At 34.3% G+C, this 11,941-nt stretch overlaps 2 protein-coding genes across 2 annotated transcripts; both read left to right on the forward strand.

Moving 5' to 3' along the window:
* The first annotated feature begins 682 nt into the window (after positions 1-682).
* Positions 683-2,814, forward strand: LOC110032602 (amino acid transporter ANTL1-like). The gene is made up of 2 exons (XM_020736275.1): positions 683-913; positions 2,167-2,814. The coding sequence occupies exons 1-2, from the start codon at positions 683-685 to the stop codon at positions 2,677-2,679; spliced, it is 744 nt and encodes a 247-aa protein (XP_020591934.1). The 3' UTR covers positions 2,680-2,814.
* A 4,561-nt stretch (positions 2,815-7,375) lies between these two features.
* On the forward strand, positions 7,376-9,551 carry LOC110032606 (pentatricopeptide repeat-containing protein At3g47530-like). Its single transcript, XM_020736278.1, has 2 exons — positions 7,376-8,382; positions 8,515-9,551. The coding sequence occupies exons 1-2, from the start codon at positions 7,460-7,462 to the stop codon at positions 9,269-9,271; spliced, it is 1,680 nt and encodes a 559-aa protein (XP_020591937.1). The 5' UTR covers positions 7,376-7,459; the 3' UTR covers positions 9,272-9,551.
* The last annotated feature ends 2,390 nt before the right edge of the window (positions 9,552-11,941 follow it).

Below are 11,941 nucleotides of genomic sequence, written 5' to 3' on the forward strand. Positions count from 1 at the left end.
ATATATATAGCATTCATGTATTTATACATTGATACATTACCAAAAAAATTTGTTTGGTCAAGAGAAAAATTTGATTCAATTTTTAAAAATCAAAATATATATGTATTTTAGTCAAAGATTTATACAAATTCATAACATAGATAATTATCAAAACTTCTGAATTGGAGTTCGAATTATTCTAAATAAACTACTTGAAAAAAAAATTGGAATTTTTCTAATACAATTTAAAGGTCAATGTCGTTCAATTTTTGTGTAGTTATAGTTAGAACGAGTGTTTTAATTAGTTGAAATTAATTTTGTTTGAAATTGCTCGTGATCAGCGTATTTGCATTTAACTTGATTTATAAATTATTATTTGTGCTAGGCTCAAAATAGGGTCCTTTATATTTATTAGAAAAATAGATGCACGATGGGATTTGAGCCAACACTATTTCTATGTAATAAAGGGAGCGGAACAACATGACCGCACGAGCTATGGTGATTTGTGAGCTTTGCTTGTTATCACTTGATGCCACTCATCAACCAAAATGAGTGCAATTTGTTGCCACTACTTAACATCAATTATCGGTTATCTGGCTTGCAACTTCCGGATCACTCAATCTCCCCTATTATTACGAACGACTAATTCAATTGTTCACGATCACTCAACTTTCTACATTTTTTAGCCAGAACTCTAATTTCTATGGGGTTGCTTTGTTATGGGTCGGTGGGGGGAGTAATGGCTTCTCTTATATTGGTTTTCTCTGTTATGTGGGTGGGAGGAGTTGGGGGAGTTGGGTTTCATGAAAGGGGGAGTGTGATGAAGTGGAGTGGAATTCCTACTGCGTTGAGCTTATTTGCTTTCTGTTACAGTGGACATTCAGTCTATCCTACAATATATGCATCAATGGCGGATAAAACCAAGTTCTCTCGCGTAAGTACTGATAAATCTGCAAGTTTTATATAATGGACCTTGATAAGATGGAAACATGTTATGTTTTTACATTTTCTTGTAATTGATATTCTGATTTATGCACTCCTAAGGTAAAAAAAAAAAACTTTTTTTTTGCAGTTGTGATAAATAGATATATTGATCAAAAAGGCCGTTTTTGTTGATTTTTTTAAAAATTTTTCATTATTTTTTTGTCTTATATTGTGATTAGTTCAGTCATGTGCATGAATTAAAGAAATCACTTTTATGTGATGAGGAGGTGGGGTTGAGTATACTAATCATCTTTAGTTGAAGATAATATTACATCCGGATGTTCATATATCCGAAAAGTAAATCACAGAATATCACATCATCGTGCGGCAAAATTGAAGATGATGTGACACTTTGAGATTTGATGTCCGAAATTGTGATGTTATTATTATTTTGTTATATAGAACAAAAGGGAGCTTTATTATTTTTTTTTGGGTTTTGCTTACACTTATAAAAATGTACATATAAAATAATTGAGGAGTTCACTTTAGGTGCTAAACAAAAGTTGATCCTCCTAGAGTTTTATTTTATTTGTGGGGCATTTACATACATGCCGCTTACTAATATATGTATTTACATATCTAACACCTAAGCTTTACGTATTATGTTAACATCACCCAAATCTTTCACATCACATAAAAAATGCCACTATTTTAACTTTTAAAAAGTGAAATACACTCTTTTCATGTATAAGAAAGATGACATATGAGTAAAAATGGATGTTTAGGTGTTAGATTTGTAAATACAAAAGCATTGTGTAGTATATGTATGTAAATCTTCCTCTGTTTATTTACTTTTTTTTTTTTTGGAAAAATATTCGAGTGATTGAAAACTTTTACAGAGCAAAACAATTTAATCTCAAAAATGTTTAAAATATCAGATTTTAGTCCTTGGTCTCTTTAACTTATGCTGAAACAGTCTCCCATCATCTCTTTTAGAAGAACAGACTAGTACAGTTTAGAAATTAAGTTGACATTTCTATATACTTCAAGACAAAAATGATGTATAAATAACATGAAAACCAGTCTAACATTTTATCATTTTCTTCTGACTGCAGCAAATCGTAAAATACGAGCTTTTTATGCACAACATTCTATTTTAACTAATTAGTTGCAGGTCCTTTCGCATTTCATTTGTCTGAAATTCACTCCCCAATCCCAACACTTCATCTTCCTAAAATGATTTTCCCATCTTTTGTATTGCAGGTTTTGTTTGTCAGTTTTGCTGTCTGCACCATCAACTATGGAGTAATGGCAGTCGTGGGATACCTCATGTTTGGCCAAGCTACAAAATCTCAAGTAACATTGAACCTTCCAGTGGAAAACATGAGCTCCAAAATTGCAATCTACACCACTTTGATCAACCCATTAGCCAAATATGCTCTCATAATTACCCCACTTGTGAACGCCATTGAAGAGTGGCTCCAGGTCTCAAAGAGCAGATTCATTGGCATTCTAATCCGGACTGTAATCCTGATTAGCACTGTAATTATAGCACTAACTGTGCCATATTTCGGATATGTCGTAGCTCTTACTGGTTCTTTTCTCAGTAGCAGTGCAACAATGGTTCTGCCATCTCTGTGCTACCTTAAGATATTTAAGAGTTCCAGGCGTTGGGGTCTGGAGTTGGTGATGATTTTGGCTATTTTGGTGGTGGGAGTTTTTATTGCAGTGATTGGAACTTATGTTTCTATGAAGCAGATTGTAAGCAGTCTATGAAAATAAGAACTATATATTATCTGAACATATTAGATGTATGAGTATAAGATATATAGAAATGAGAATGATAGTATGGGCTTTTTGAGAACGAGGAATATGTTGAAAATTGCAGAAATTTGAGATTTTATGAATGAAAAACACCAAAAATAAATTGAAAGACTGATTTTTAACTAAATCAACTTGTGTGGTACTCATTTAGTTGAGTTGAGTCCATTTAAGCATCAATTCAATCCTTCTGAAATGTCCTGAACTGCTTTGTGTGAAAATTTATACTTGGTTATAAAAGACTTTTTAAAATCTCAAATTTTTTGTAGTTACAAAATGTTTCAGCATAAAAAGAATTCTTTGATTGGCCTTGATTAAGGTGATGTTTCATTAAGAAAAAAATGTCAATTGAAAGACAAATTTTTTATGCTTAACTAATCGAATGTAGAGATTTTCAAAATTAAGTTTGGACTCGTTCTAACTTTATTTTTCATAAACTTTAGTCAAAATGAATTTTTTGACAAGACAAACTTAAGGATACGACTAAGATCGCCAATTTAATGCTTGTTATTTTCACTAAAGCAAATGTTCACTATATTCATGTTATTTTGACCCCCAATTAATGAACTTAAGTAAAAGGGCACTTTTGTAATGTGGTACCGCTCATACTCGCCAATGCCTACCTATGCATAAGGATAATGTCTTTTATCGACACCAACTAAGGGTGGATAATGGGATGAGCCAAGGTCAGACCATATTGGCTAGATCTTGAGATTGATTAATTCCTCTATTTCAAGCTTGAGCTTGAGTTTATTTCAAAATGGTTGAGTCGGCTCACATGCTACTTATGTATTATAAAACATAAAAATTAATATTAATGCAAATAATTAATTTAGTAAAGTTATAAAAAAGAAATTAGAAGAGATGTAATGAGAAATTACTTTATTCAAGTAATTGGAATGCATTTTGTTATGAGCTTTTAGTAACTTTGTACTCAAATTGTTATTTTAATTATATTATGTCATAATATTCTATTAATAAGCTGGCTCGAGAGCTAACAAATCGAGTCATAGAAGCTTGGGTTTTAGCTAATCGAGTTCTATTCACAAATCATTTATTTAATCAATTATTGACAATATCGTATATCAATGTCATCATTAATAGTATCATCCATCATTACCAATTATCACTAGCCATGTTAAAGCTCACACTCACCAATGCCTACCTATACATAAGGATAATGTCTTTTATCGACACCAACTGAGGGTGGATAATGGGATGAGCTAAGGTCAAACCATATTGGCTAGATCTTGAGATTGATTAATTCCTCTATTTCAAGCTTGAGCTTGAGTTTATTTCAAAATGGTTGAGTCGGCTCACATGCTACTTATGTATTATAAAACATAAAAATTAATATTAATGCAAATAATTAATTTAGTAAAGTTATAAAAAAGAAATTAGAAGAGATGTAATGAGAAATTACTTTATTATGGAATGCATTTTGTTATGAGCTTTTAGTAACTTTGTACTCAAATTGTTATTTTAATTATATTATGTCATAATATTCTATTAATAAGCTGGCTCGAGAGCTAACAAATCGAGTCATAGAAGCTTGGGTTTTAGCTAATCGAGTTCTATTCACAAATCATTTATTTAATCAATTATTGACAATATCGTATATCAATGTCATCATTAATAGTATCATCCATCATTACCAATTATCACTAGCCATGTTAAAGCTCAACTTAGCCAACAAAACCAATGCTCGCCAATTGTCAACATTAATGTTGAGAGTTGTAACTGCCACCAATTAGGTCAATGTATGCTGACACCATCAAGTTTGTTTCCCACTTCATCATTAAGGTCGACACATATCATCGCTATCAATTTTCATTTCCTATTCTTATTAGGTTTTATGTCTCCCTTTTGTAATAAAAATAGTCAAGCATAACATTTATATCGACACTTACATTGTCATATTAGTGGTCACTATCACCAAGGAGGTTGAACCCTTCCATCACTAACAAGGCCAATATCTATAGATCATTGATGAAAATGTTGTCACACAATTTCCAACAATGCTAATGTCTCTCATTTTCAACAATGCAGATGCTCACTATTATTAAGTTTCATTGCTAATAAGGCCAACACTAATTATTGACATTAACTATGACGTCTACCATCACAGGCAAGGCAAATACTTTGCATTTGCATTGACACCAATATTGATTACTACTATCATGAAAAAAGTTCATGTTTATCATCAAGATCAACATTGCATTTTTCATAACTAATAAGTTCAACACATTTCTTTTCCACTAATGCTAGCATATATTGTCACCTTCGAGACTAGTGATTTGCATTATCTCCACTAAGTTTGAATTCACTAATAACATTAACATTATCAAGGATACCACACATCATTGCAACGCCAACATTAATGTTATCATCTCTAAAAAAATTTGATGTCTACCTTTACTAATAATGTTGATACTTGCATAAACATCAATGCTAATGTATGCATACAACATTAATCTCTACGATAACCATAAGCTTGGCACCCATCATTGACACCTATAGTTATATTCATCGCTGATAACAATGCCAACATATGTCGTTGCTAATATGACTGACGTCCAATATCTCCATTGAGATCAATACCCGTTGTCATCATCAAGAACAATATTGATTGAGGCCATTGAAATAAGTTCTTCAAATTTACTTAGGATATGAATTGAAGAGGTATGCAGTTCAAAATAATTCCCAAAATAATGATGTGGCATGATATGGTGGAAGAAAAATCCATCTTCTTATATTTTTTGTGGGTCCAATTTGTTCTCTCGTATATTTTTTAATTAAAAATCAAATAAAGTATTTTCTCTGATAACATGAAACAAAGAAATATTGAGACTTAAGAAAAAAGAACATAAAACTCTCAGTAAATTGAATTGTTCATAGTCTAGCCTTGTATAGAGGTTTATAAGGGTGATAAATAGGAAAGAAATAAATATATCCTAACAATAACAAAAATCTTAGTGATACAATTTTTTATATAATAATAAATATGACACTTAGAGATTCATCATATTACTCGAAATCAGTTATCTTTCAAGCAAACCTCAATCCCCTGATGGCAAGGAGAATAGACTATGCAATTCCTAAAGGCATGCCCACCTATTTTCTTGGCTCAATCCAGAAAGCATTTCATCTCAAGAGAGAAATCATATGGCCATATTGTAATAATTGTCATCTAAGGAGGCATACTTGTTATTAGAAGCGCATGCTAGCCAAACTTCTTATGTTAATGTTTTAATAAATAGATAGTATGATACATATTGTTTCTTTTTTTTCTAGTAGGAGAAGGAACGTACATTTCAACAATGCCTTAACCTAATAATAGGGGTGAGCCTTCTTTTACTAGTGTGAGCTGGGTTTAGACATTTTAAGATTAGGGATACGACAGTGTAAATATTTAGAAAGTCTAAACTATACAAGACGAAGATATATGAATATTAAAGTATACCAAGTATTATAAGGCTACATTTATTACGAAGTCATTGACCACCTACCACTTTAATTATTTGATCAAAAGCCTGCCCACATGTAGGTTTTCCTGTTGTAATAGATAATATTGGGTCTTACTAATTAGAAAAAAAATATCAAAGTGTCTTATGACTCCTAGCTTCAATGCTACAGGAGTTATGCAATCAAATTGACTAGTGGGTTTGTGATGAGTTAGGCTCTGGCGCCTAAGCGCTGAACCTGGCGCCTAGGCGCCACAGAGGTGATACCTACTTTCCCTCATCTAGGGAAAGCGACCGTCTTTTTAGCATTTGGGCTTCTAGGCGCCAGAAACTTGCGCTAGACATCCATGGGCTTAGTTTGGGACGTCCTAAAGGGCATTTTGGGCTCCTAGGCACCACAGTCTGGCGCCTAGGGTCAATCTAGCCTCTAAAACCCTTATTAAAATTGGGAGTGCCCGACTGATGATTTTCTGGATCCAAAACTACTAGAGACCACATGTAACTTAATTATGATCCCTTAACTTCAAAAAAGAGTATTTTTATAGGAGAATTTTTGGCCAACGGGCGCTCTAAACTATGACGCAGGTAAGATGTTTCAAACCCTATTTTTTTTGTAGAGGCGTAGGAGGGCTCCACGACTTCACTTAACCTCGAGGAGGCTCTGAATGGATACAGAGGTACCTCTAGACACCATAATAGGCATCAAATATGTCTGATGTCCTAAGTAGGCTCGCTCGACGGCGGATTCTCCAGGGAAATGACAAATTATCGCAGACCATTGTTTCGTGCCTCGAGCTAGTCGATTGGACACTCTACATATATGAAATCAAAAATTGAAGCCAACGGTTGATGGAACATGTTAACATCTAAGGGAATTCAACGGTTATTATACATGTCAGAGAATACTAAGGATATTGATAGATGATCTCTCATAAATTGAAATTAATTATCTATCATTACAATCTCATTTGATGACATAAACTCAACTATTGGAGCTTGCATCAGTGGTCCATAAAACAGCTTTACCATTAATAACCAAATTTCACTAAAACAGTCAATGTGCTAATTAAAAAAAAAAAGAGCATATATGTATAATTTTTAAGGAAATAACGTGTTTCAAAAAATAAGATAATTTATTGTCCTTGGTCTAGAGTACTGTACTTAATAAGGATAAAGAAATCAAATCAAGGAATGATTTCTACAAATTTCTGGAAGATAAAATTAGTATTTGGAGTTATTTGTCTGTACGCTGAAAGCTCCTTCCTTTGCATATGGCTTCCTCCCTTGTTCATCTACCCAACCATACCTTGATAAGAAACACTATTTCCCTCATAAAAACTCATTCCTCTAATAAGTCTAATCTCATCCAATTCCACGCCCAACTCCTCCGCTCATACCTTATTCTCGACACCTTTGTCTGCAACACCATTCTGAAAGCTTACATGCAAACCATCTCTCCTTCCAAAACCCTCACCTTCTACAAGCACATGCGAAGCCTTGGTGTTCCTGGTAACTCATTCTCTTCCTCCTTCGCTCTCAATTCATGCATCAAAATCTCCTCTTTATGTATTGGACAGCAGCTTCACGGAAGGATTGTCCAAGATGGCCACCAATCAGATTCTGTTCTGTTCACCTCCTTGATGTCTCTTTACTCCTTGTGCAGGGAACTGGACAGTGTCCGCACAGTGTTCGATGATATGCCAAACAAAGATACTGTAACTTGGAACGTGCTAATTTCTAGCTTTGCCTGCAATAACCGAACCAAAGATGCACTGCTTCTCTTCGACGCAATGCAGAGCCCAGAATATGGGTTAAAGCCCGACGCCATTACTTGTTTGCTCCTACTGCAGGCATGCGCCCACTTAGGCGCACTCAACTTTGGTGAGCGCATGCACAAATATGTTGAAGAACATGGATTTGGAAACCTTCTCAATATTAGAAATTCTCTAATTGTAATGTACTCAAAAAGTGGGGCTATGGAGAAGGCTTATAGAGTGTTCCGTGACATGTCTGAGAGGAATGTTGTTACCTGGAGTTCAATAATTTCAGGGTTGGCAATGAATGGCTATGGAAGGGAAGCCATAAGTGCTTTCAAGGAGATGCATAGGGAGGGTGTGGCTCCTGATGAACAAACGTTTACCGGGGTTCTCTCAGCTTGCAGCCACTGTGGGTTAGTGGATGAAGGGATTAGTTTGTTTGATGTGATGAGATTTGATTATAAACTTACTCCCAATGTTTGTAGGGAGGGTGTGGCTCCTGATGAACAAACCTTTACCGGGGTTCTCTCAGCTTGCAGCCACTTTGGGTTAGTGGATGAAGGGATTAGTTTGTTTGATGCGATGAGATTTGATTATAAACTTACTCCCAATGTTTGTCATTATGGATGTATGGTTGATCTTTTTGGCCGTGCTGGTTTGCTTGATCATGCCTACAATTTTATAGTCAGTGAAATGGTAGTTCAGCCGGATGTGACAATTTGGAGGACTTTGCTTGGAGCTTGTAGAATCCATAGATATGTTGAGCTTAGCGAACGTGTTATGGAGCATCTGATTGAGTCAAAAGCTCAGCAAGCTGGAGATTATGTCTTATTACTCAATATCTATGCTTCTGTGGGTCATTGGAATAAAGTGGCAGAGGTAAGGGGGTTGATGAAGGAGAAAGGGATTCAAACAAGCCGTGGTTGCACTACGATGGAGCTGAATGGAAGAATTCATGAGTTTGTTGCTGATGATGACTCTCATCCAAGGAAGGCAGAGATTTATGGAATGCTTGATGAGATTGGAAAGCAGCTTAAAATGGCAGGTTATGTGGCCAACATGAGCTCAGAGCTGCATGATTTGGATGAGGAGGAGAAGACGGATGTACTTTTTTATCACAGTGAGAAGATAGCTCTTGCTTTTGGAATTCTTGCTACTGCTCCAGGAAGAACACTTAGAATTGCGAAGAATCTTCGGATATGCGTTGATTGCCATGATTTTACAAAGGTATTTTCGAGCGTTTATGGTAGGATGGTGATTGTGAGGGATCGGAACAGATTCCACCATTTCAGAGATGGAAGCTGTTCCTGTAATGAGTACTGGTAAGTGAAAGTGACTATGGCCATTAGGCATTTGCTTCTTATGAATGCTGATTAAAGAATTTGTCTCAGCGTGTCTGAAAAGATCAGTAAAATTCTTTGCGCTTTTGCTTCTTGAGGTTAATACATCTTCAAACATGTTTTTTTGAGACCCTGAGGGACATTTTAGATACAGAAAGAATATTTAAGATGATGACACTTGTTAGGCTTCATCACTTATGTAATGTTAGATTAATATTGTTTATAAAGTTTATGAAACCCTTAATGTAATTATTTCTTTTTCATACAAGATGCTTGAAAATAAAATATCCTTGTTTTTTGCTTTTTTCTGAAGTTGGTTCTTACTAACCTGGCATTTTTTACTTATTTTCGTTTCAATGTTTCTCAAGTGAAGCCTCAAGCTGTATTGATATTCATGCATTCTGATTGAATAGTAGATGCTGGATTTTTTTGAACGTTATGTTTTATCATGTGACTTAAGAATTTCTGTAGCCCAAACAAACCTAAAATGAACCAGTTGGCACTTCATCTATTTGCCTGTTTTTGTTGGAAATAAATTAGTTGACAGATCTAGAAGAATTTTTTGTGTTCTGGAAACAAACTGCTAAATTTGTGACCCGAATTTGGTGGGTCCTGCTTATCGTCTCAAAAGTAAATTATGATGCTACAGATTAAAGTTTTAGAAGCAAACTGTGAAGACGCAGGTTGAAGGTTTGAACCATTAGATGAAATTTATAAGTCTTTAGATTGTAATTCGTGTGCTATTATTTTATTCTCTCTCATTTAATTATTTATTTTAAAGGTGTCTTGTTGAAACCACAAATACTCTTCTCTTTAGTGCAAAACATACTCTTTACCTGTAATATCTTATTTGATATAGCGCGTTATCCTTCTTTGCTTGTGCTTTTTTTCATCTTGGGTTTTCTACGTAAAACCTGTGATTTTTTTTTTGCTTATTTCATTGTTTGTTGCATCGATTCAATATCAAGTGGTATCAGAGTTGAGTTTTGATTTCGATGATGGCAACAATAAAGTACCATATGCCTCTTTTAGATCGCATTACAAGATTTTCTCTTTGACAGGTTAGGATACAAGCAGTCTTTGAGCAGATGGATCTAGTTGATGCACCACATGGGTTCAAAAAGATGTCCTCATTAGCAACATAATGATAGAACGACTCTTACTCAAATTCCTCTTCATTTGTCAAACCAGATTCTGCAGATAGGGTTGCTAACGATCCAATTTTGAGCCGAGCTAGGTCGGCTCGAACGAAATTTGATTCAAATTTAGGCTCTTATATCGACTCATTTTTTTCGATTTGATCTCACTTCGAGCCAAAATTGGAATCAATTTTTTTAGCAATTAACAGTCGTCGAGCTAAATTCGCCCAATTCATAGCCCAAACATTAGCAGGGTTGTTAACGATCTAACAATTATTGGTTGTGCGCATGAAATTCGATCCAAAATTTAGGCTACTTTACAAATAACTGTGACACTGACTAAAACTGAAGCTGAGTGTGTGACAATTACTGGACTAAGCACATTGAAATTTGTTATCACTTTGTTCGTGAAGTTATCTTATCGGTTGTGGTGATATTGTTGTGGGCAAGATCAACATCCATGATAATACTACATGTATGTTGACTAAAGCACTTCCAATAGCAAGTTTGAGCATTGCTTAAACTTGGTATTCATTCCTGATTATTAGAGTTTTGTGGAAAAGGTTGGCAAAATTATGTTCTTAATTCTTTGGAAATTTGTGTCAAGGTGGAGATTGTTAAATTTAAGCCCTGATTTTTGTGGGTCCCACTTATCATCTCATAAGGAAATTATGATCATGTGGATTGATGTTTTAGAAGGAAACCGTGAGCACAAGAATTGAAGGTTTCAACCATCAGATCAACCTTATAATGACCTTTAGATTGCAATTGTTGCGTTATTGCTTTATTGACTCTCTTTTGATTATTTCCTTTAAAGGGTCTTGCTAAAACTATAAAAATCTCCTCTTATGTTTTGTATAAAACACAGTTTTAACTTGTAATCTCTTATTTGATATAGTGAATTATTCTCTTTTGCTCTTGATTTTTTCCATCTTGAGTTTTTCACGTAAAATCTATGTTTTTTTCTTTTGTTTATTTCATTGTTTGTTGCATCGATTCAGTATACGCCATAAAACAAACATTGAGATCATTGCAGTCCATCATCAAAAATTTGAATTGTTTGATTAATATTTTCTTTTTAATGTGAAAAGAGGTAAAAACTATTCTATAAATTAAATTAGAAAAAAGAAAAAGCAAATACCAAAGACTGCCAGTAGATATATTAGTCCAAGTCCTGTTTTCCATGTTATAACAGAGGAACAAGGAATTTTGGTGAGGAAAATCCATGTTGGGTCCTAGAGCTGCTTCTCTTGCAACTTCTTCATGTTAACATTTGAATTAGAGCAAACTTGTCTAAATTGAGCCTGTTATAAGATTTTCTTAATAAATATATTGCGCACACGTGTGTGTGTGTGTGTTCGTGGTAACTAAGATAAATCCTGAGGTGTAATATCGAAGTGATACAACGCATAGTCGTTCTTTCATAAATCTTGACAAATTTTTTTGTGGAAGATTTACATAGGTATTGCTTAATTTCTAATGTTTACATATCAAACGTCTAAACTTTAACTTATATA

The sequence above is a fragment of the Phalaenopsis equestris genome, unplaced genomic scaffold (genome assembly GCF_001263595.1).
Source record: "Phalaenopsis equestris unplaced genomic scaffold, ASM126359v1 Scaffold000980, whole genome shotgun sequence".
NCBI classification, from domain to species: domain Eukaryota; kingdom Viridiplantae; phylum Streptophyta; class Magnoliopsida; order Asparagales; family Orchidaceae; genus Phalaenopsis; species Phalaenopsis equestris.

Bases quoted from the DNA above. Each gene is read 5' to 3' on its own strand.
- LOC110032602 (XM_020736275.1), top strand. From the start codon at position 683: ATGGGGTTGCTTTGTTATGGGTCGGTGGGGGGAGTAATGGCTTCTCTT. The intron at 914-2,166 runs GTAAGTACTGAT...TTTGTATTGCAG, and splicing joins ATAAAACCAAGTTCTCTCGC to GTTTTGTTTGTCAGTTTTGC.
- LOC110032606 (XM_020736278.1), top strand. From the start codon at position 7,460: ATGGCTTCCTCCCTTGTTCATCTACCCAACCATACCTTGATAAGAAAC. The intron at 8,383-8,514 runs GTTTGATGTGAT...TGAAGGGATTAG, and splicing joins GTGGATGAAGGGATTAGTTT to TTTGTTTGATGCGATGAGAT.